Source organism: Corylus avellana, chromosome 8 (assembly GCF_965113065.1).
Source record: "Corylus avellana chromosome 8, dhCorAvel1.hap1.2, whole genome shotgun sequence".
NCBI classification, from domain to species: Eukaryota; Viridiplantae; Streptophyta; class Magnoliopsida; order Fagales; family Betulaceae; genus Corylus; species Corylus avellana.
In genome coordinates this window covers 12,581,267-12,607,246 of record NC_142497.1, presented here as the reverse complement: position 1 = coordinate 12,607,246, position 25,980 = coordinate 12,581,267, and the positions used below count along the sequence as shown (strand labels likewise).

The 25,980-nt window shown below is 38.0% G+C and overlaps 1 protein-coding gene and 1 non-coding gene across 2 annotated transcripts; one reads left to right on the top strand and one right to left on the bottom strand.

The window, feature by feature from the left end:
* Positions 1–206: 206 nt before the first annotated feature.
* Positions 207–25,606, bottom strand: LOC132162951 (uncharacterized). Its single transcript, XM_088518763.1, has 9 exons — positions 24,377–25,606; positions 22,570–24,214; positions 20,161–22,104; positions 14,421–14,457; positions 2,685–3,004; positions 2,185–2,582; positions 1,601–1,893; positions 1,240–1,450; positions 207–347 (listed from the first exon to the last, which is right to left on the bottom strand). Exons 1-9 carry the CDS (start codon positions 25,604–25,606, stop codon positions 207–209), a joined length of 6,219 nt encoding a protein of 2,072 aa, XP_088374889.1.
* On the top strand, positions 24,987–25,093 carry LOC148584141 (small nucleolar RNA R71). Its single transcript, XR_015913053.1, has one exon. It is a non-coding gene; the product is annotated as a small nucleolar RNA R71 (small nucleolar RNA).
* Positions 25,607–25,980: the final 374 nt, after the last annotated feature.

The window sequence follows — 25,980 nt, the reverse complement described above, 5'->3', positions numbered from 1 at the left end:
GCAATTGAAAGAAAGGTGCTCATAAAACTATGTGATCAGGCTCTTGTAGGCCGTTGAGGTGACAGGCTTGAACAACCTCTTCAACCCACGGTGCTTGAACTCTTCAATCGCCTAGCTAGTGGCTTCAAGTTGCTCGAAGTCATCATGGATTGCAAATGTCGTCTCCAAAGTGAGCTCCCTTTGCTCAAAAGTGGGTCAGGGTGGCTTCACCCTGGCATTGGATGCTTGAGAGGATGAGGCTCAAGTCTTAGACATATTGTAGCTTGGTTCAGGCTTTTTGTCAAACAGGTGGTATGCACTCCCAAAACCAAGTGGCGTAAAACCACTTTAAATTGGCACTTAACCCCCTGCAGAACAAGCAGACCCAACCATAGAAGACAAGTACAATCTGTATACATGGATTGTATGTGTCAAAACAGAAAAATATGGGGGAAATTGGGGGAAAAGAAAAATGGGGTTTATGTGAAAATGGGGAATAAAATGGAAGAGAGAGATGAAGGGATGTGATAAGTGTAGGGTCGGCGTTTGGGTGGTGCGGTGTGTTGGTGGTTGAGCTGGGCGGCAGTGTGGAAGAGGGCGATAGTGTGTAAGTGTAGAGAAAAGGGTTCACAGGGCTAGGAAAATGAAAGGGGAAAGGGAGTTTTGGGACCTAAAAACTGGTCACGTGTGCCTCTGTTCGAGTGCACTTGATTGCACTATTGGTGCGCTCAATCATACTCATGTAGGGGGTGTGTGTGTGTGGATTGCTCTCTTGCGCACAGGGGTGCACGGGCGGGATTGTGCTCGAGCGCACACTAGGTGCGCTCGATCATAGTCATGCAGACAGAACAGCAAGCGGGAAACCAGAAAACAACCAAATAAAACAATACAAAAATTTAACTAATTAACTGAAAACAAACAAAATAAAATTAAAACAAAATTATTGAAATAACAGAAAATAAAGCAAAACCAAAAATTACAGAATTGAAAACAAGACAGGAATAAAAAGGATATAGATTTTAGTGCACACAGTGGCCTCAGTACCACTGACTGGAGTAGATGTGCTTGAGTTTCTAGATTGCTCAAACGCTTTTGGTAGTAGCTTCAGTGCTACTATTCTAGGGAGACGCACTTGAGTTTCACTAAATGTGGCTCAAGCACTCTCGGTAATGCTACATATTGGACAAATTGGAGTGCCAAATCTTCCTCACTTGGTACCAAGTTCATTTCAATTTATGGCTTCACTCTGTGTCCATTTACCTTCAATGTCTGATTCTTTTCTGGGCTATGAATCTCCAAAGCTCCATGAGGGAATACTTTGGTGACAACACAAGGACCAAACCATTGAGACTTGAGCTTACCCGGGAAGAGTCTTAATTTCAAATTGTAGATCAACATCTTCTGTCCCACATGAAACTCCTTTCTGACAAGCTGCTTATCATGGTATGCCTTGGTTCTTTCCTTGTTTAGCCTGGCATTCTCATATGCATTCTCAAGTTTATTCAGTTGCAACTTTGTCTTGTCACCTGCTTGTTTCATATCAAAGTTGATATTCTTGATGGCCTAGTAGGCTCTATGCTCCAACCCTATTGGTAGGTGACATGCCTTCCCAAAAACAAACCTATATGGGGACATCCCAATAGGGGTTTTGTATGCAGTTCTATAGGCCCACAATGCATCATTCAAGCACAAGGACCAATCCTTCCTGCTGGTATTTATTGTCCTTTCTAGGATGCTTTTGATCTCTTTGTTGCTTATCTCAACTTGACCACTGGTTTGAGGATGATATAGAGTGCCAACCTTATGTGTGATCCCATATTTCTTTATCAAAGGAGCAAAAGGCTGGTTGTTGAAGTAGGTTACTCCATCACTGATTATTACCCTTGGACTCCCAAACCTAGTAAAGATATTATCCTACAAAAACTTCACAACAACTTTGTCATCATTAGTTTTTGAGGGGACAGCCTCGACCCATTTAGACACACAATCCACACCCACAAGAATATATAAATAACCAAATGAGTTAGGAAATGGACCCATGAAGTCAATACCCCATACATCAAAGAGCTCTACCACTTGAATGTTTTGCAATGACATCTGATTTCTGGATGAGATGTTACCTATCCTCTAACATCTATCACAAGAACTACAAAACCCAATAGCATCTTTAAACACATTAGGCCAATAAAAACCAGATTGTAATACCTTAAGTGCTGTTTTTTTGGCTCCAAAGTGCCCTTCACAGGCAAATTGATGACAATGCAGTAATATGCTCTTGTGCTCCTCCGCTAGCATGCACCTTCGGATGATTTGGTTAGGGTAGAATTTGAGAAGATAAGGGTTATCCCAATGGTACTGTCTTGATATAGACATCAACTGCTTCATTTCCTGACTAGACATTCCAAGAGGAAACACCTTAGTAGTTATATAATTAACAATATCTGCATACGATGGAGGTTGGACATCTATTGTAAATAACTGCTCATCTGGAAAGTTTTCACTCAAGGGCAGCTCGTTTCCTTCTTCATCTAGAAGTATCCTGGATAGGTGATCAGTAACCACATTCTCAGTGCCCTTTTTGTTCCTAATCTCAAGGTCAAATTCTTGTAATAAAAGTACCCATCAAATCAATCTAGGCTTTGCATCTTTCTTAGCAAACAAATATTTCAACGCAGCATGGTCAGTGAATACAATAACCTTAGAACCGATCAAGTATGACCTAAACTTCTCCAAAGCAAATATGACAACTAACAATTCTTTCTTAGTAGTAGTATACTTTAGCTGAGCATCATTCAAAGTTCTAGAAGCATAGTATATAGCATGAGGTACCTTGTTGATTCTTTGACATAAAACAACTCCCAATGCAAAGTCACTGGCATCGCACATGAGCTTAAATGGAAGACTCCAATCAAGTGCTATCATTATGGGTGCAGATGTGAGCAGCTTTTTCAAGGTGTTGAAAGCATCCATGCATTCTTCAGTCCATTCAAACTTGACATCCTTGGCTAGTAGTGCATAGAGGGGTCTAGTGTTGTGCCAAATACTACCTAAATTAATAGATAATACTTAGTACGTTTTAACTGGCAAGTGCACAAGATCAAAACAATAGTATAGTGCAGCAAGTACGATCGATCCCATGGAAATTGTTGATTTTATTTAGAATTAATTAAAATATCAAAGTTGTCACAAAATTGATATTAATATGTTGAAAAGAAGTAAATATAAATAAAAGGTAAGGCTTTGATATCCACCACTAATCATGCTCAAATAATATAACAATATGCCAATGCTCTAATCATATTATGAATATCTAATGTTTGCCAACCTAAGGGCATGGGTGTATACTCCTTAAGCTATAGATTTTCCTAAGCAACGAGTTAGGTATGGGTGTATACTCTAACTCTTTTCTTTTTTTAAGGATTTAGCATGTGTGTATACTAAGTTGTTCTTTAAGGAAACATAAATCTATGGAAATCGACAAACACAAGGAACCGAGGGCATGGGTGTATACTCCCAATTTTCCATATTGATTAACCCAAGAACCCAGTGTGGAATTCTTTTGTTACTCTCATTAAACCCAAGACTCGGTCTTCCAAATTGATTTAAGTAACTAATCCATACCACATGCATATGTTGATCAGGCAAACACGTATGAGGAATTCAATAAAATAGGAATTAATTAAGTTAAGCATCATAATATGATTATCATAAGGCGCCAATATTGAAATATTAAATAACATAATTAGGGCTTCAATCTAGCCCAACTAAGTAGTTTAGTTACACATAAGTTTGATGTTAAACATCTTCATAAAATAAAATAAAAAGGAATAGAATAAATCCAAAAATTGAACTTGAACAGCTCCAATTCTTCTCTTTGGAATTGTATCTATCCTAAAGGCGTAAGGGTCTATTTATAGGCCATAGGAACACTCTAGAAACCCTAAAACTCATAGCTTTTACGTTCTAAGTCGCCTAGGGTTTTGAAGGGTTGAAAAAGAGGACTTTCCGGAATAGGGCCCTGTTGACTTGCTCCTCATGCATGGGTGCGCTCGATCGCAACCCGTGTACGCTCGATCGCAGGACTGCGATCGATCTCCTGTGTTGGGCGCTTGATCGCAGGTGCGATCGAGGCTGTTTCTTGTGCGTACGAGGGCACGCCTTGTGCTTGTCTGGTCATTTCGCTTGTAGTGCGCTCAATTGCAGGTCCCCTGCGATCAATCGCACTACCAGAAACTCTAGCTTTTTCCAAATTTACTCTTTCAGCCCGATACTTCCAGAATTGCTTCATTTTCTTCCAAGAACCTATGAAACCAAGAAAATACCAAATAGGAAATAAAATTGAACAAACTAACAAAACTTAAGGAATTAAAAAATATAAGTTAAGGGCTAAAATATGAATATTTCGGCACTTAACACACCCCCAAACTTACATATTGCTAGTCCCTTAGCAATACGAAACTAAAAACTAAATGGAAAAATAGAAAACAAAAAGATAAATCCATCTTTCGTGGGATGTACGATTGCATTTAGCATATGCAACAAGCCTTTTAAACCCCTAGGAATTCCCTAGAGGATGAGTGAAGTCTCGTGAGGGTTTTCCAGGAATGTTTCCCACAAACATCATGCAAGAGTTTATGCTATCCAAGAATTTAAGTATCACTCAAAACCATGATTTTTCATTCATTAGGAAGCTTAAAAGGGATAAACTCCATCGTCACAATGAATTGGAATTTTAAAGTCTAATTACTCACAAAAGACAAGCTAAGGCATCACAAGTTCAACTAGCACACAAATATGAAGCTTCCAATTATTTCCAATGTGCAATGTCTCAATATCTCAAAGTTCACCAAAATCCCATTAGAATGAATAACTATGGCATAACTTTTTCTTTTTCTTTCTCTCTGTTTTATTTTTATTTTTATTTTTTTTATAGTTAGGCTGTGAATGTTTTGTTCCCTTATGCTTTCTAATTGACCCATTTAACGAGTGTTAGGCCAATGACTCCCAAACTAGGTGGTTTTAGGGCATTAGATGTAAAACACCTAAGGACTTACTAGTACGTGCCAAATATTGCATATTTGGGCCCCTTTATTTACATTAGTTAATCCTTTAGCATGTCGTTATTTAATGTTTTATGTTAGTTTTGTGTTTTTAGTATTTTGTAGGTTGTTGAAGAAAAACTATGGCTTTAAAGGAAAAAGTGCAAAGTTTGGAAGAAAGCACACATTGAGAAGACGTAGATGATGTGGTCAAGTTTAACTAAATCCAAGAAAAATGTTAAATTAGATTAAAGATCAGATTGGATAAAATTTCAGACTGGATTCAAATTCAAATTCTGCACATGTCTCAGTATTTTGACCATAACTTTCCGTTCAATTATTGGATTGAGGTGATTCAAGTGGCATTGGAAAGCTAGCTCAAAATAATACAGTTCATTGTGATATAGGATTTTCCTAATTCGGACGGTTACTATACCAACATTGCCCCACAATAAAAGAACACAAATCTGGACGAATCTTATTCCGATTTCAGACTTCTATTTGGACTGGGAGACAAACCTCCAAATTATCCAGAATTAATAGGGCTTCTAGGACTTCCCTAAGCCTATAAATAGACCTCTTTGCATTCAAAAAATATACAATTTCATAGACTAGTTTTGGGATACAATTTTGGAGACAGAATGTAATCCATAGCTTTTCTTTTAGTTTTTCTTTAGTTTAGGTTTTATTTTTATGTGGAGCTAATTCCCAACTAAGGTTGAGGATGAAGTCTCACCGATGAAGAATATCAATACTTTCATGTAAGTCTTTATTTATCTGATTTTATTGGGTTTAATATTTCGATTGTTTTACTTCTTTTCAATGTGTGGAGTGATTCTTGGATATCTTTTGTGATTCAAGGATACACTTGATGATTTAAGATAATTTCATATAATTGATTGCTTGATTTTATTTGCCTAAATAATTGGATATTCCTTGTGATTTGTTCTACGGATACATTTGGTGTTTCAATTAAGATTGGATATCTTCTGTAATTTATGGGTACATCTGATGATTTAATTGATATTGGATTTCTCTTGTGATTTGTGCAATGAATGGATACATGAGATGGTTTTGATTAATTGTTTGAAGTATAGTAAAACATATCTAAGATTTTAATTTTGAGAACTTCAGATTAATGATAAACATGGAAGTATGTTGTTATGATTCGGTGAGTGTGAATTCCCAAACCTTAGTATTTTATCTCATAGTTTATTTTAATTAGTTTGTGTTCGTCTTTTAATTTCAAAAATCAAAATTAAAAACCTTTTTGGAACTAGGTTAGGATTTAATTAGTTTAGATTGAAATTGCTCTTTCAAAAATACAATTCTCTGTGGGATCGACCTTGCATTTGCAATCCATTAAATTACAATCGATTCATGCACTTGCGAGTTAAATAAATTTGCACAACAAGTTTTTGGCACCGTTGCCGGGGAATTGTTTAATTTTTAAAACCAATTTATTTCTAGATTAGTTTTATTCTTCTACAAGTTATAATTAGGATTTTATTTTTCTACAATTTTTATTCTTGTTTCTAATATATAAAAAAAAAAAAAAAAAAAAGAATTTTCTTTTTATGTTTTTATGTTTTTTTTTTTTTTTTTTTTGGCTTGTTTTACAGTTCTGTCGCAACCCCTAATAGTGCGATTGATCGCAGCCCTGCTACACTCGAGTGTACTCGGGAGCAAGACAGCAATCTCAAGCGCACCTGCGATCGATCGCAAATCAGCGCGATCGATCGCACTCACAACAAAGGTAGCAACTGCAGCAGTTCTGTAGATTTTTGCCAAAAAATTGTTATTAGTCCTTTTTGTGAGTTTTTAAATTTTTGTTTTATTTTATTTTTTGTTAGTTAGTCGCTTTTTTTAGTTTATTTTATATATATATATAAAAAAAATTGTTAATGTTTTATGTGGAAAATCTGTATGCTAATAGGGTGAGGGTGGAGTATGAATTTTTAGTTTAATAATTTTAATAATTTTTTTATTCAACATGCTTCTCCTAGTTGTAGGACACTAGCTCCTACCAACTACCATCAAAATTTTTACCCACATAAACCATGTTCATATTGTTTCAATCCTTATCATGAGGAAAACAATTGTCCAGATCTGCGAGCTCAGATCAACGACTTATGGGACAAATTATATCAAATCAGAGCAGCTAGATCTAATTTTTCATATGAACAAATGAACAACAATTTCTCCAGTTTAGAGTTTGATTTAAATTCTAATTATTACAACCAGGAATGGAGCAACCAATCTAATTTCTCATGGTTAGCTCAGGCTACAGGAAATTATGCTCACCAATTTGATGAATTGCACCATTTAGAATATCCGCAGTTCGATCATCAAGCTCAACCTCCAATTTATCAGTCTACTACTCAAGTGCAATAGCCTGCACCATAGTCATCACTGGAAGACATGATGAAAACATTAATAGAAAAAGTCAACCAGTCCAACTCCCAAGTTATACAAGAGCTAAAAAGTTTTACCAATCAAGTTGTATAGGAGCTGAGGAATTCCAACATGGCTAACGGCAGAGACATACAAGAACTTAAGCAGACCATGACCAAGATAGAAGGACAGATCGGTCATCTAGTTGCTGACTTCAACAGAATAGAGGAAGAAGAGCTTCAAGGTCAGCTGATGGCTGAAAGACACTACATGATTGATGAGGATGATTCCGAAAATTCTTATCATGAGCATGCCCAAGTCACCATCACACATGAGAGTGAGGAAATTGTGGATAACAAAGAGGAGGAAGAGAAAGAGGAGCAAGTTGAACACCCTGAGCAAGTTGAGCACCATAAGAATAGTTGTTAAGTGCTAAAATATTCATATTTTAAGCCCTTAACTTACATGTGTTAATCCTTTAGTTTGGTTAATTTATGCCATTTTGCTTCCTTTTTGTATTTTCTTTTTTTTTTTTAGGTTTTTGGAAAAAAAGAAAGCGTTTCTGGAAAAGTTCCAAAGCTTAAAGGGCAAATTGGAATGACCTAGAATATGTGGTTAAGCTTGGCTAATCATGGTTAAGTTAATCAAATAAAGGAAAGGATTAAATCGGAATTTCTCAAATTGGAGTCAAAATCGGATTGGATTCAAAATTGGATTCCGCATACCTCTCGGTATTTTGATCATAACTTTCATCTCAAATATCCGATTGAGGTGATTCAAGTGGCATTAGAAAGATAACTAAAAATTATACAAATCAATGTGAAATATAATTTTCCCAATTCGGAGTGACGCAAGGCTAAAATCTCCCCGCAAAATGGTACCGCAATTTTGGGCGAATCCTATTCCGATTTGGACTTAGGTTTTCTTTTTCCTAATTGGACTTGGACTTAAATCTACGAAATTTCTAGGATTACTAGGGCTTCTAGGACTCTCCTAAGCCCTATAAATAGAACTCTAAGCCTCACAATTCAAGAGAGAATTTAGGAGTATTGGAAGGAGACAAATTTGGGGAGAGGAATTGGAGGCTACTTCTAGGAGCGGTTTTCGGTTCTTTCTTTTCCTTTTCCTTTTCTTTTATTTTAATTATGTGTAACTCACTCTTAAGGAGGGCTAGATTGAAGCCGTAATTATGTTTATTTAATATTTCAATATTGGCGCCTTTGTGATAATCATATTGTGTTGCTTAATTTGATTAATTCCTGTTTTCTTGAATTCCTCATATGTATGTGATTGGCTATTATATGCATGTGGTATGGACTAGTTAGTTAAATCAATTTGGATGACCGAGTCCTGGGTTTAACATAAGTAACAAAAGATATCCACACCGGATTCTTAGGTTAATCAACATGGAAAACCGAGAGTAGACACCCATGCCCTAGGCCTTATGTGTTTGTTGATTTCCATAGATTTATGCTTTCTTAAAGAACAACTTACTAGACACCCAAATTAAATCCTTTAAGAAAGAAAAGAATTAGAGTAGACACTCATGCCTAATTCTTTGCTAAAGAAAATCAATAGCTTAAGGAGTAGACACCCATACCCTTAGGTTGGCAAACATTAAGTATTCATAATATGATTGGATCATTAGCATATTGTTATATTATCTAAGCCTGATTAGTGGTGGATATCAAAGCCCTACCTTTAGTTTTTCATTTATCTTTTTATTTCTTTTTTCACAATATCAATTCAGTGACAAATTGATATTTTTAATTAATTCTAAACAAAATCACAATCCTCGTGGGAATGATTTTGTACTTGTTGCACTATACTATTGTTTTGATCTTGTGTACTTGCGAATTAAAATGTACTAAATATTAACTATTAATTTAGGTAGTATTTAGGCACAACAATAGTGAGCCCCCAAGGGATCCTAATCTGCCTAGTGACATGGAAGTGTGTAACACCCCACCCTAATGACACACAATATTGTCCGCTTTTGGCTCCCCTAAACCAAACTTCCCAGGAGGTCACCCATCCTGGTACTACTCCAGCAGAAGCACGCTTAACTGCGGAGTTTTGATGGGATCATGACCATCACGGCTTTAAAACGCGTTGTTGTTATTAAGAGTGTAGTATACATTTAAGCACATTCCATCTCTATACCCAGGTGATGTGGGACGTCACAATATATGAAACAAGAAATAAAACTAAGAGATTGAGATGAAATCAGAGAAAGGAGATTGAGAGAGAAGGTGAGAAAGAAAGTTTGGGAGAGAGAGAGAGAGACAGTGATTGGGAAATTTATGGGTAATTATCAACTGCAGCACAATGAGTTTCGACAAATAATTACCTTTGATGATTCATTCCTGTAACCCATTATAAGTATTCTTACTTACTGAGTATGATATTGATATCCAATAGTATGGATTCTTGTGGTTTTGTAACTTGTTTGGCTTTTTGATACATATGATTCAACAATGATTTATATTGTCGGAAATCAATTGACTCACTACTTCACAGAATAAGAGATTCATATTGAAATGTACAGAGATTCCAAGTTGGTTAAGTTTTGTCTAGAGTTTGAACTGTCGGATAGATTTGTATAAATGCCATGTACGGTATAGCTTTGGGTATTTTTGTATTAAGAAATGTATTTTAACGGTATTGTTTTGTATTCATAATTACAGTTTTTCCGCTGTGTGAGATTATTTCAGCGTAACACTCAAATTTATTTACATGATAAAAGAAGAGAAATATCGGGATGTTACAAATGGTATCAAAGCCATTGCCCAGCCTGAGATGGGAGGAGCGTGCACAAGCCCATGAAGGTCGCTAGTGGGCACTCCCTGGGATGGACACCAAGAATGGGCTAATCCCATGAGGATCACTAGAGGGGACGTTGGGTCTTAAGAGGGGGAGATTATGACGTCCCACATCGCCTGGGTATAGAGATGGGGATGTGCTTAAATGTATACTACACTCTTAATGACAACAACACGTTTTAAAGTCGAGATGGTCGTAATCTCATCAGAACTCCGTAGCTAAGCGTGTTTCTGCTGGAGTAGTACCAGGATGGGTGACCTCCTAGGAAGTCTGGTTGGGGGGAGCCAAAAGCGGACAATATTGTGTGTTATTAGGGTGGGATTCTGCATTAACAGAAATGTTACCCACAAACATTACTTACTCGAGTCAAAAACGCTACGAGACCAAACTAGCCATGATATTAATCATATTAAAATTTTCACCATTTGACGTGAACACTCATTGCTTAATAAAGTAAAATGTTTAGTTACTTAGCAAAAATCGCACAATGATCAATTTTTTTTTCTTTTTCTTTACACCTTTTCTCTTTTTAGATATATAAATGCCAAAGTATCCATCCAACAAGTCACCCAGCTTCACCCAAGTCATTGAAACATGCATAATCAGACTAACATGTCATACCCTACAAACTATGTGCTAATGTGCTTGTGATAATTTAAAATCAAAACAAGTGAATTTTCAAATGTCAAAAGTAAGTAACCAGACTTTGAATTCTCGCCATCAGATCATGTGTTCAACATTTTAAGCTCACCAATGAAATTCAAATCATAGTTTCTAAATCAACCAAACTCTTAGGAATAACATGAACATGCAATTTTTAAATTTTTAAAAATTTCAAAATTTTTTAGACAAAGTGTGTGTGTGTTCCCCATACCCTCAAACTTGAATTACACATGGCCCTCAATGTGTAGAAAAACATGGAAAGATCTTACCCGGGATATGAGAAAACTGGTTGGACAAAGTTATGGCTCGTAGCATACCCCCAAACTTGAATGTAGGAACACTTGTCATGGAATAGGGTGCTGCCCAAGAGCGCTAAGTTTACCGTCTTCAGTCAAATTATTGATAAGAGCTTCAGTACAACTATTCTCTGTGAGATGCTAGTTGGAATAGGTATGGCTCATAGCATACCCTCAAACTCTGCAAGAACACTTGTCTTTAAAAGAAATACATACTTTAACCAAATACCATTCAAGTGGTTAACATTGTTGTAACAATATAATCAAAGAATAAAAATTGAACAACAATGGAGATACTAAAACCTAGAAGGAGATCATGTACCCTAGCTTGATGAAGGGCTTAAGTGCATAGGGCAGCCATCGTATGGAATGATGGCTACATTTTGAGATCGATGACCTTGCAAGATAAGAAACCAATTAGATTCGGAATTTAGAGCAGCTTTAGTATTGCTGTCTAGAAGTGCGCTCGATAGCTGAGGGCATGTGATCGATCGCAGTGGTACGCTTGATTTCTCTAATTGGGTGCTTGGTAGCTCTGCTGCAAAATAGAAATACAACAACTTGGTGTGCTTGATCGCTGAGGACATGCACTCAATCGCACTGCTGCAGATAGAAATAAAATAGCGTCTACAGCAGCTTCAGTACTACTGTTTGATAGTTGTGCACTCGCAGAGGACATGCGCTCGATCACACTGTTGTAGATCAAAAACAAACTTGCAGCAAACAGAAAAGATTAGAAAAAAAATTAAATAAAAAAATGAAAACCAATAAAAAAAATAAAAAAATAAAGAACCGAAAAAAATAGAAAATAGAAAAAATTACATAAAGAAAAAAAAAAAAAAAACAGACTTGACATAACAGCATCTTCAGTACTGCTGTTTGGCTGTGCGATTGATCGCAATGCACTTGCGCTCGATCGCACAACTGAGCTCGATCTCTATGGAATGGGCGCTAGAGTGCACTGTCGCAACACCAAAACATAAAGAACTCATAGCAGCCTTAGTACTGTTGTGTGGCAGTTATGGGTTCGATCATAATGCACTTGCGATTGATCACACTGCCGCATTAAAGATCAGAATTGCAGACAGAAACAAAAACGAATAAAATAAACTAAAAGTAGAAAGAAATAAAACAAAATAATAAAAGAAAAAAAGCTAAATAAAACTAAAGGAAAAAAATTCTAAACAAAATTTAACACAATCCCCGACAATGGCACAAAAAACTTGTTGTGTTAAACACCCATCTAAATTAATAGGAAAAATATTTGGTACGTTTTACTTGCAAGTGCACAAGATCAAAACGATAGTATAGCAGGCAAATACAAGATCATTCCCACGAGAATTGGTAAATTATGCTTAGAATGTAATTTCCTATTTAATTAACGGGTTTAAAAGAATTGTCACAAATTGAATTAAAATAAAGAAATAACATAAAAGATAAACTAAACTAAAAAGGATTAGGGTTTTGAAATCTACCGCTAACCATACTCAAATAAGATTAACAATATGCTAGTATTTCAATTATCTCTAGATATCTAATGTTTGTCAAACTAAGGGCATGGTCTCACTCCTTAAGCTATTAATTTCCCAAAACAACAAACTAGGCAAGGTATCTACTCTAGTTCTTTTCTTCCCCAAATTATTTAGCATGGTATCTACTAAGTTGTTCTTTAAGGAAGCATAAATCTATGGAAGTCAACAACCACACAAGGCCTAGGGCATGGTATCTACTCCCAGTTCCCCATGTTGATTAAACCAAGAAACTGTGATAGCGATCTTTTGTCACTTTATTAAGCCCAGGACTCGGTCATCCAAATTGACTTAAATAACATAAATCTGAACACATTCATATGGTAATCAGGCACACACATATGAAGAATTCAAGCAAACAAGAATTAATCAAATTAAATACCCAAAAGATAATCGTAGCAAAGGCGCTAATATTGCAACCCTAAAAGGACATGATTAGGGCTTCAATCTAGCCCTAATTAAATTACTAACTACATAAAAAAAATAAAAGCGGAGGAGAAGAAAAACCCAAACTCTTCTTGATCTAGCCTTTAGTCCTTTTCCAAAGCTTGTGTCTGCTTCTCCACCCTTTGTTCCTAGAGGCTAAGAGGTCAATTTATAGGATTAGAAAAACCCTAGAAGCCCTAGAAAACCTAATAAAATCGGAGGCTTATTTCCTAGTACAAGTAGAACTTTGAAAACCTATTTTGGGTTGAAAAAGAAGTCTTGGCCGCATCTGATTTTTCTCTAGCGCACGAGTACGCTCGATCCCAGGTGCGGTGCGCTCGAGCGCAAGCTTGCGCTCGATCCTTGCCCATGTGTGCTCGAGCGCTGATGCGCTCGAACCTGTTTCTTGTGAGTGCTAGCGCGGTTGTTGCGCTCGCTCCTTGTTCTCTAGTGCTCTAGCGTTGCTGCGCTCGAGCCTAAGAGTATGTGCACCTGAGCGCATGCTTGAATGTGCTTGAGCCTTGTCTTCATATGCTCGATCTCAACCTCTGTATTTTCCCAAAAAAAAACCCTTTAAGTTCGAATTTTCCAGAAATGCTTCCTTTTCTTTTAAAACGTATAAAAAGACATAAAACAAAAAGGGACACAAAACATGAAATAATATCAAAACTAAGAGCCTAACATATGCAAATTAAGGAGCTAAAATATGACTATTTTATCACTTATCAGGTATCTCGATATAATTGGAACAATTGCATATTGTTTATCTTATTTGAGTATGGTTAGCAATGAATTTCAAAATCCTAATCCTTTTTAGTTTTAGTTATTCTTCTATTTTATTTTATTATTAAATTAAATCTGTGACGTTTTGTTTAATTATGTTAATTAATTTGAAAATTACTTCTAAGCAAAATTACCAATCCTCATGAGAATAATCTCGTGTTTGCCTGCTATACTATCGTTTTGATCTTGTGCCTGATAAGTGCTATACATATTTTAGCCCCTTAATTTACATATGTTAGGCTTTTAGTTTTGTTATTATTTGATGTTTTGCTTCGTTTTTGTTTTTTCTTATGTTTTTAGGGTTTTTGAAGAAAATTAAGTGCTTTCGGCAAGTTTCAGACTTAAAAGAGAAATTGGGAAAACGCTGGAAGCCATTGGATCGATCGCAGCCCAATCTAGGCTTGAGCGCAAAATAGCCAGGATCTAGCGCATTAGCTCTCGATCGCAGGCCTGTGATCGATCCATGTGTTGAGTGCTCGAGTGCATGCCTGTGCTCGCACTTGGCTTGATATGTGATCGAGAGCGCTGGTGGTGCGCTCGATCCTGGCTGTCTTGCGCTCGAGCGCAGGTATGCTCGAGCCTAGATTGGGCTTTGGTTCCGGCTTTTTCTCAATTTGTCTTGTAAGTCTGAAACTTGCCAGAAACACTTTCTTTCTTAAAAAAACCCTAAAAACATAAGAAAACACAAAAACAAGGCAAAACATCAAATAATAACAAAACTAGGAGCCTAACATATGTAAATTAAGGGGCTACATTCCCCCAAACTTACATATTGCTAGTCTCTTAGCAATACAAAACTAAAAATAAAAACAAAACATAAGAACAAAAAGATAAATCCTTCTTTCGCGGGATGTACGATTGCATTTAGTGTATGCAGCAAGCCTTTTTAAACTCTTAGGCATCTCTAGTCGGACAAGTGAAGTCTCATGAGGGTTTAATAGAAATGTTACCCACAAACATTATGCAAACATGTTATTTTGAAATTTTAAAATTTTTGAACATTTTAAAATTTCAAACAAAGTGTGTGTGTGTCTCCCTCCCATACCCCAAAATTTGAATTACACATTGTCCTTAATGTGTAAAAAACAAGTGGAAAGATCATACCCAGAAGATGAGAAAATTGGTTGGACAAAGGTATGGCTCGTAGCATACCCCCAAACTTTGATTGAAAGACACTTTTTCATGGAATGGGTTGCCTCCCTAGAGTGCTAAGTTTTTCGTCTTCAGCCAGATTGTGTGACTCTCATGCATGAAGTGGCTTCAATACCATTGTTCTCAATAGGTGTGCTAGATTCCTTCTGCAGTGGTTCGAGTGCTATTGGTAGTAGATTCAGTACTACTATTCTTGTGAGATTGCTAGTTGGGCTAGGTATGGTTCATAGCATACTGTCAAACTTGCAAGAGCACTTGTCCCTAAAACAAATAAATGATACTCTACCCAAATACGAGTCAAGTGCAACACATTGTTGTAAAAATATAATCAAAGAATGGAACAACAATGGAGAAGGTAAAACCTAGAAGGAGATCATGTACCCTGGCCATGATAACAGCCCGAAGATGAAGCCTTGGAGTGCAATTGATCGCATTGGTATGCTTGATTCCTCTGGTTGGGTGCTTGGTCACACTGCCGCAAAACAGAATTACAGCAGCATCAGTACTACTGATAATGTTTGTGGGTAACATTTCTTTTAAACCCTCACGAGACTTCACTCGTCCTATTAGGGATGCCTAGGGGTTTAAAAGACTTGTTGCATATACTAAATGCAATCGTACATCCCATGAAAGATGGATTTAGCATGGGTGTATACTAAGTTGTTCTTTAAGAAAGCATAATTCTATAGAAATCAACAAATACATGGGGCGTAGGGCATGGGTGTATATGCCTAGATTTCATGTTGATTAATCCAAGAACTCGTGAGGAAATTCTTTTATCACTCTATTATGCCTAGGACTCGATCATCCAAATTGACTTAAATAACTAATCCATACCACATGCATATAATGGCCAGTCACACGCATATGAGGAATTCAATAAAACGTGAATTAATCAAGTTAAGCATCACAATATGATTATCACAAATGTGCCAGTATTGAAATATTAAATAAACATAATTAGGGCTTCAATCTAGCCCTACTAAGGAGTTTAGTTACACATGAGTTTAATGTTAAACATTTTCATAAAATAAAATAGAAAGCAAAAGAAGAAACCCGAAAACTTGAGCTTGAAGAGCCTCCAATTCTTTTCCTAGAAATTGTGTGTTTATTCTTGAGGCTTAAGGGTCTATTTATAGGTCTAGAGAAATCCTAAAACCCCTAGTAAACCTAGAAATTTCGTAGGATTTAGTTCTATTACAAGTGGGACTTAGAAAACCTTAATATGGAAGGAAAGGGAATTCTGGCCGTAGTTGACTATATAAGTTAAGGGGCTAAAATACATATATTTTAGCATTTATCACTAACAAAACTAAGGAATTAACAAATATAAGTTAAGGAGCTAAAATAAATATATTTTAGCACTTATCACTCTTGGTCGACCGGTTACTGTTCATGGCACTGTTCACTTGTTGGAACTATTCATTCCACTGTTGTGGTATTGTTCATGGTAATGTTAATTGCACTATGGGCGGTTGACCACTACTTTTCACCGGTCGACTGGTGGTTGGTCAAAAGTGAATTTTGTCATTCCTGACAGCCCTAAAATGCTTCAGAAAACATGGGGAGCATGTCTCCTTAAAGTCAGGGTTAGAGGTCGAATGGTTGGACGAACGGTGGTCAAGAAGCTTTACTTGTGTAATCTACTTTGGAGAAGAAGAAGCCTAATGGAAGGAGTTCGGTAAAGGAGTATCACTGTGGAAAAGATTCAAGAGCTTTGGAAAACAGGCTGGAGGCTTGTTGTCTCTTACAGAGCCAAGAACTTACTAAGGGTTGAAAGTGTCTCATGTTTGTAATCTCATGAGTAACTTTCTTATAGTGATAATCCTGGGTTCAGCTGTCCCGAAGAGGTTTTACTTTTAGAACGGTTTTTAAAAGGTTTCATCTTTCTCACCAAAATACTTTTGTTCATTTACTTTAATGCTTTACATATTTTGGTGATTGATTGTTCATTGCTTCATAGTTTTAATTTCGCATTTCAATTTGGCGAACACCTATTCACCCCCCTCTAGGTATGTTTGGAGTCATTATTGTATTTTCACATTTAATGCAAAACCATCACGAACCTGAAGCAACACCTAAACTGGGGGAACCCATGATATCTTTCCAATTAAAAGAAGCATCAAAGGATGCCATTCAACGTCCGACACCTGTTTCGGAAGCCCATGAGCTCGAACATGGCCCACTCAAAAAGAAACACGTGGAGGAGGCAGCGGCGGATTTATGAGTATATGGAAAAAAGATTGGAAAGGATGAAGATCAAACCTAATAGCCTTCTATCCCAGATGCATAGTTATTAGATTCTGAAAATGGATAAAACGCCAAGAATAACGGCTCCAAGCGAGTCAAGCAAGGAAAATCATCTGAAGAATTTGCTATTTATGAAGGAAAAGGAAGAAACTAAGTATTGGAATTCCATTCTCTTCATCGTAATAGAAGGAATTCGGGGGGTAACTGTTACACATTCTAGGAGGTAAAGCCTATGGGCCCTAGACATAGTGATCTAAAGGAAATGAAGCCCAATGCCCCAGTAAAATACCAATTGACTTGCCATTTCAGTCGTGTCAAGAAGGCTCATCCAAGACCATCATGGTCGGGAATGCTCAATATAAACGGACATGCATTAAACCACCCAATCAGTTACGCATCAATCACGGACTCACATTGATGACTCAGACAGTTACGCACCGGACAAGGGATGCACGTTAAAAATACAGTTACAAATTACTTGTAATGGCCATCGAATAGAAGTATCAACTCCTCCATCCGTTACTCCCGGATCCCAAATCCTCCACCCGGTCATCATCATTATACTTCACAAATCTACCTATAAAAGGGAGCAAACACCCAGAAGATAGGTACATGATTCATTCTCACTTGATACTACACAAAACTCAGAAAGGAGCTAACTTTAGCATAGGAGGAGGATTCACTGGAAATACCTCGATGTATTCTCTTAACCCTATTTTTATCTCGCAGATTGAAAAGGGGGCGTCATCCAGAATTACAATCCTACCCCTTGAGTTCACCAAGCCTGAAACTCTGTTAACAAATATAAAGCTAAACTTGTGGCTAAGGGCTTTACTCGGAAGGAAGGCATTAATTATCATGAAAACTTCTTTCCAGTATCAAAGAAGGATTCGTTTAGGAGAATCATAGCATTAGTAGCTCATTTTGATCTAGAGCTACATCAAATGGATGTGTAAACAACTTTTCTAAATGGCGATCTTGAAGGGGAGGTTTACATGAAAAAACCTGAAGGTTTTGATGATAACAGTTAGAAGGCTTGAAAATGAAGGAAATCTATTTATGGGCTAAAACAAGCCTCCTATCAATGGTATATCAAATTTCACAAGTTTATTACCTCATATAGTTTTATTGAGAACCTTGTTGATCAATGCATATACCTTAAGGTCTGTGGGATTAAAGTTATCTTTCTGGTCCTATATGTAGATGATATTTTGCTTGCAAGTAATAATTTAGGGTTGCAAGTAAATTAAGGGGTCCAAATATGCAATATTTGGCACACATCAAACACCCCCAAACTTAACTTTTGCTAGTCCCTTAGCAAAACAAAACGAAAAATAGAATGAAAACAAAACAAAACAAAACATAAATCCTCTTTCGTGGGAGAGACGATTGCATTTAGCATTTGCAACAAGCCTTTTAAACCCCTAGGCATCCCTAGTGGACGAGTGAAGTCTCGTGAGGGCTTAACAGGAATGATACCCACAAACATTGTAGTACTATGTTGTTAACAAGAAAGAAGTTTCACATAAACCATGGTTCTCATTCATGAGCAAACTTAAAAAGACAAACACCATCATCACTATCAAAAGGAAATCCAGAATCAAATCACTCATAAATGAACAATTTAGACTTCATATGTTCTGAAATGTGTAAAGTGTAATTAGCATACAATCATGAAGCTTTCAGCTTAAATTCAAGACAAGTTCTATAAAATTTGTAAGAATCCCTAACAGATGAAACAACCAAGGCAAGATATGTAATTTTTTTTTTTTTTTTTTTTAACAGACTTTGTAGTGTCTAACTCCCTTAAGCTTTCTAATTGACCCATGTAACAAGTGTTAGGCCAATGACTCCCAAGCCAGGTGGCTTTAGGGCACTAGATGTAAAACATCTCTAAGGGCTTAGTAACTTAAGTCAAAAAGGCTACGAAGCCAGACTAGCCATATCTTAAATCAATATTGAATTTCACACCTTTTGACACGAACACTCAATGCTTAATGAGGCAAGAGGTCCGGTTACTCAGCGAAAAACTCAACATGATCTTTCTTTTCTTTTTCCTTCTCTTTTTTTTTTTATTTATTTACTTTTTTATTTTTTTATATCTTGCAAGCCAATGGTTATTCATCAATAGGTCATCCAACAAATCTCAAAGAGAACAAGCTTAAGCTCAAACATCATACCTCACAGAAAACATGCTAATGTGCTCATAAAAATTTATCTCAAAACAAGTGAAATCTCTTTTACCCAAAAATAAGTCAAAGGACTCAGACTCCAAATGACATAATGATGTGTTCAACCCTTTAAGAAAGCTAATGAAATGCAAACCACAGTCACAGTTTAACTCAAACTTGACAAAAACATAGCATAATTTTTTTTTTTTCAATTATTATTATTATTATTTTTTTTTTAAAACACAAAAAGACAAATAAAACTAAACAAATAAAAAACAAAAATAAATAGACAAAGATAGACAAAGTGTTTTTCCATACCCCCAAACTTGAATCACACATTGTCCTCAATGTAGGCAGAAACACAATACCAAGAGGTATAAGGAACCAGAGTGAGCAAAGAGACGACCCCCAAACTTACTCATAATAACACCTGTCCTGAAAAACACAAAAATAAAACAAAAATGAAGATAGACGAAACAACACAAAAAATGACTAAAAATATCAAAGAAAAAGGAATGCCTCCCATAAGCGCTAAGTTTACAGTCTTCAGCCAGACTTTTCACCGCTGATGATTAAGTAGACGATGTAGGATCTTCCAAAGGCAATTCCTTACTCTCTGAAATTTCCAGTTCCAAGAATGGCTTCAACCGTTGACCATTGACCTTGAGAACACTTCCATTCTTAGGATCCTGGATTTCGATGGCTCCATGAGTAGAAACTGCACGCACTATGAATGGTCCAGTCCATCGGGATTTGAGCTTTCCTGGAAACAGATGCAGACGTGAGTTGTAAAGGAGGACTTTCTGACCAACTTCAAATGATCTTCTCAAAATGTTTTGGTCATGGATCTTCTTCATCTGATCTTTGTAAAGCTTGGCACAGTTGTAGGCATCATTCCTCAATTCTTCTAATTCATCTAGCTGTAACTTCCTTTGCTCACCAGCCTTGGTGAGGTTGAAATTTAGCTGCTTTATAGCCCAATAAGCCCGGTGCTCCAATTCCACAGGGAGGTGACAAGCCTTGCCATACACGAGTCGGTAGGGAGACATGCCAATTGGAGTCTTGAATGCAGTCCGGTATGCCCACAGAGCGTCATTGAGTCGAAGAGACCAGTCCTTCCTTGTCGGGTTCACCGTCTTTTCTAATATCCTCTTGATTTCTCTGTTGGATATCTCAACTTGCCCACTTGTCTGAGGATGGTAGGGAGTTGCAACTTTATGAGTAATACCATACTTCTTCATGAGTTGCTCAAAATATCGGTTGCAGAAATGCTTCCCCCCATCACTGATGATGGCACGTGGTGTCCCAAAACGTGCGAACACATTTTCCTTCAAAAATTGCAACACGACTCTGTGATCATTAGTCTTGCAGGCAATAGCCTCCACCCACTTGGAAACATAATCCACCGCCACAAGGATGAAAAGATACCCATAAGAATTAGGGAAGGGACCCATGAAATCAATGCCCCAAACATCAAACAGCTCCACAATAAGGATCGGGTTCAGCGGCATCATATTCCTTCTTCCAATGCTCCCCAACTTCTGGCATCTATCACAGGCTGAACAGTAGGCATGGGCATCACGAAAAATGGAGGGCCAATAGAATCCACTTTGAAGAATCTTCGCCGCGGTCTTTTTAGAACTGAAGTGGCCTCCACATGCATGATCATGGCAAAAGGATAGGACATTTTGCTGGTCATTTTCAGGAATGCATCTCCTTATAATCTGATCTGGGCAGTATTTGAACAGGTAAGGATCATCCCAAAAGAAGTACTTCGCCCCAGCCAAGAATTTTGATTTGTCTTGCCTAGTCCAATGTGATGGCATTTGGGCAGTGACAAGGTAGTTCACTATGTCTGCGAACCATGGTGCATGATTTTGAGAGATGTGCATAAGTTGTTCATCAGGGAATGTCTCAGCAATCGGCACAACATTTTCATTGAAGTCGACAACCAGCCTAGATAGATGGTCAGCTACCACATTCTCGGAACCCTTCTTGTCCCGAATTTCAATATCAAACTCTTGCAGCAACAGAATCCACCGGATGAGACGAGATTTAGCATCTTTCTTTGACAATAGATATTTCAGTGCAGCATGATCCGAGTAGACTAAGACTTTAGACCCTAGCAAGTAAGATCTAAACTTATCCAGAGCAAACACTACAGCTAACAACTCCTTTTCAGTAGTGGAGTAGTTAAGTTGTGCATCATTCAGAGTCTTGCTGGCATAGTATATGACATGCGGAATCTTCTCTACTCGCTGACCCAAAACGGCTCCCATAGCATAATCAGAGGCATCACACATTATCTTGAACGGAACCCCCCAATTAGGTGGCTGAATGATTGGTGTAGAAGTTAAGGTCTTTTTCAGAATCTCAAAGGCTGTCTGGCACTTGTCATTGAAGTCAAAAGGAACATCTTTTGCCAATAGATTACATAGAGGTCTTGCTATCTTGCTGAAGTCCTTGATGAATCTTCTGTAGAACCCAGCATGTCCCAGAAATGACCGAACCTCCTTAACTGTCCGCAGGGGCGGAAGGTTAGATATCAGATCAACCTTAGCTCTGTCAACCTCAATACCTTTATGGGAAATTACATGCCCTAAAACAATTCCTTGTTTCACCATGAAGTGGCATTTTTCCCAATTCAGAACCAAATTCTTCTCCTTGCACCGTACCAGCACCAATGTGAGATGATGTAGACATTCCCTAAATGATGAACCAAAGACTGAGAAGTCATCCATGAAGATCTCCAGGTGACGTTCAACCATATCTGAAAAGATGCTGATCATACATCGCTGAAAAGTGGCGGGTGCATTGCACAATCCAAACGGCATACGGCGATAGGCAAACGTACCGAACGGACAAGTGAAAGTAGTCTTCTCTTGATCTTCGGGGTCCAGAGGAATTTGGTTGTAGCCGGAGTAACCATCAAGGAAACAGTAGTACTCATGGCCTGCCAATCTCTCCAACATCTGATCGATGAAAGGTAGAGGAAAATGGTCTTTTCTTGTCACGGCATTTAACTTCCTGTAGTCAATGCACACTCTCCATCCTGACTGCACACGAGTGGGGACCAACTCATTTTCCTTGTTCTTGATAACTGTAATCCCTGCCTTCTTCGGCACCACATGAATGGGACTCACCCATTTGCTGTCAGAGATTGGGTATATGATTCCCGCATCCAGAAGTTTAATTACCTCTACTCGAACTACCTCTTGCATGGCCGGATTCAACCGTCTCTGTGGCTCGCGAGAAGTTTTAGCATTTTCTTCCAGATGAATCTTATGCATCACTACTGTAGGGCTGATTCCTTTGATATCTTCTATTGACAACCCAATTGCTTCTTTATGCTCTCTCAAAACTTCTAACAGCTCATGTTCCTGATCACTATCCAAATCGGCAGCAATGATCACAGGCAGAGATTCTATAGGATCCAGATACTTGTACTTCAGGGTGTCTGGTAGAGGCTTCAACTCCCGCTTGACAGGCTCAACTGCTAATGAAGATGGATCAGGGGACGATGTCAAAGTAATTTCTGTAGTCTCCGTCTTTATCTCAGGCGTTGAGTCTAACAAGGCGTCAGCTTGTTCCAATAAAGTGTCCCGTGCCATGTCACTTCCCAGTGCAATCAGGCATTCTCCCAAGGGGTCTTCAATATCTGGTTCATTGACAGTTTTCTCTACTATCTCCTCAATTAAGCATGTGCTTCTGACCTCCTCATACTCAAATGGCTGCTTGCTGATATCAAAGATGTTCAGTTCCACTGTCATGTTTCCAAATGATATCTTCATGACTCCAGTTCTACAGTTGATTAGGGCATTAGCCGTAGCTAAAAAGGGACGCCCTAATATGATTGGAACTTGAATTTCTGCATTTTCCATCTCTGTATCTAGGACAATGAAGTCCACAGGGTAGTAGAACTTATCAACTTTGATCAGCACGTCTTCAATAATTCCCCTTGGAACCTTCACAGATCTGTCAGCCAACTGAAGTGTAATTGAAGTGGATTTCAATTCTCCCAATCCCAACTGAACAAATACTGAATATGGCAGTAGATTTACACTGGCACCCAAATCCAACAGAGCTTTCTCAACTCGATTGTCACCAATCTTGCAAGCAATGGTAGGACATCCAGGGTCCTTATACTTTACAGGCATCTTGTATTGCAAGATAGAGCTGACCTGCTCAGTCAAGAAAGCTTTCTTGGGGACGTTCGTCTTTCTCTTGATGGTGACCAAATCCTTCAGAAATTTGGCATAAGAAGGCACTTGCTGGATGGCATCTAGGAATGGAATGTTTATCTGCACTTGCTTGAACACTTCCAAAATATCATCGAACTTCGAGCTCTTCTTTGGCGGTTTCAGTCTTTCTGGATACGGAGCCTTAGGTATATACTTTTTGGAAGGATCCTTAGTAATCGGAATGGCAATGTCCGGTCCTGTGTCTTCCGTAGGCTTGTCCAGGTTTTCCTTCTCTTCTGCAGCCTTAGTGGCCTCTTCAGGCATGACCACTTGATTATCCACCTGTTTGCCTGACCTCAAAGTGGTGATGGCTTGTACATGATCCTGACCATGCGTAGAGGCAGAGGAACTTCCAATCACAAATTGCCCTTTTGGGTCAGGCACAGGTTGACTAGGGAACTTCCCTCTTTCTCTTTCCCCCACTTGATTTGCTATATGGCCAACTTGTCCTTCTACCTTGATCATGGCCTGCTTAAGTTCTTGTATGTCTCTGCCATTAGCCATGTTAGAATTCCTCAGCTCCTGTACAGCTTGGGAATTGCTCATGGTAGCATTCTTCATATCTTGTATGTTCTTATCCATTGATTGCATGAATGCTTTCATCATGTCTTCCAGTGATGACTGTGGTGCAGGCTGTGGCCCTTGAGTGGTGGATTGATAAGCAGGAGGTTGAGTTTGGTGAGATGGCCCGAACTGATTCTGAGCTTGAATGGATGTATCTCTCTGGTTCAGTGGTTGATTCTGCTTCCAAGAGAAATTAGGGTGATTCCGCCACCCTGGATTGTAAGTTTCAGAAGACGGTCCAGTTGTGGGTTTTCTGTACTCATTGAAGGCATTGACTTGCTCAGTTGGATACTCTGTTGACAGAGTTGGGCAGTTTTGAGTGAAATGCATTTGACTCTCACATAACCCGCATGCATCAACTTGGTAAGTATCTGCTGCATTCACTGATTTGTTTAAGACCATAGTGTCAAACTGACGCCTGAGAACCTTGAACTCTTCCCTTAATTCAGCATCATTCCTCACCTCATGGATGCCTCCTGTCTTGGGAGCGGGTTGTTGTCTGTCCCAACAATCTTGAAAATCCCATTGTTGTGCTCGTTCAGCCATTTCGTCCAAAGTTTTATAGGCTTCATCCCCAGTAAGACTTAAGAATTCTCTACCATTCATAGTCTCAAGTGAGTTTCGCTCACTTGGTGTTAGTCCCCTATAGAAAATTTGAACAAGCACCTCATTCTCAAACCCGTGGGGTGGGCATTTTATAGTAAGCTCTTTAAACTTCTCCCAACTATCGGTGAATCTTTCCCCTTCTTTCTGTCTGAAATTGGTGATCTGTAGACGGAGGTTATTGATTTTGGAAATTGGGAAGAATTTGTTGTAAAATTTGCTTTGCAGCATATCCCAAGAAGTGATAGATCCAGGTCTATTGTTGAGTAGCCAGGATTTCGCCCTATCATGTAGGGACAGAGGGAATAACCGAAGACGCACCGCTTCTGCTGGGGCATTTTGCGTATTAACAATGTCGCAAATTTCCAAAAAAATCCTCACATGAACATATGGATCCTCATTCTCTAATCCTCTAAATGCAGGAAGGTGGCCTATTGTACTCGGCTTCAACTCGAAGCGAGTAGCTGGCAACACTATACACGATGGTGTGTTGGTAATATTGGGTACGAACAGCTCCCTGAGGGATCTAGGTTGATTTCGTTCTCCCATCTTAACAGACTTTTCTGAATCAGACTCGGAACTTTGAGAATTGGTGGGTGAGTTTGGTGGCTGTCTTAGATTCTCTCTCGCTGTTCTTTCAATTTCAGGATCAAAAGCGTTTAACTCCAGATTTAAAGCCCTACGACCGAACATGCAAATAGGAACTAACAAGCTAACAAGCTAACAAACTAATAAACTAAAAACTGAAATGAATTGAACTAAATTAAATTATATTAAACTAACTAAACACAATTGCGAGCAGAAATGACTTTAAACAGAAACTAAAAACTCACAAAAAAAGGACCAAAAGATTTTGGCAAAAATCTACTGAACTGTTGCGGTTGCTGTCTTGGCCACAAGTGTGCTCGATCGTAGCAGGGCTGTAACACAAACAAAACAACAACAAAAAAACAAAAAGAAAAATCTTTTTTTTTTTTTTTTTTTAAAAAAATTTGTATTAGTAACACAAATAAAACAAAACAAATTGCAGAAAAATAAAATCCTAATTATAACTAGTAGAAGAATAA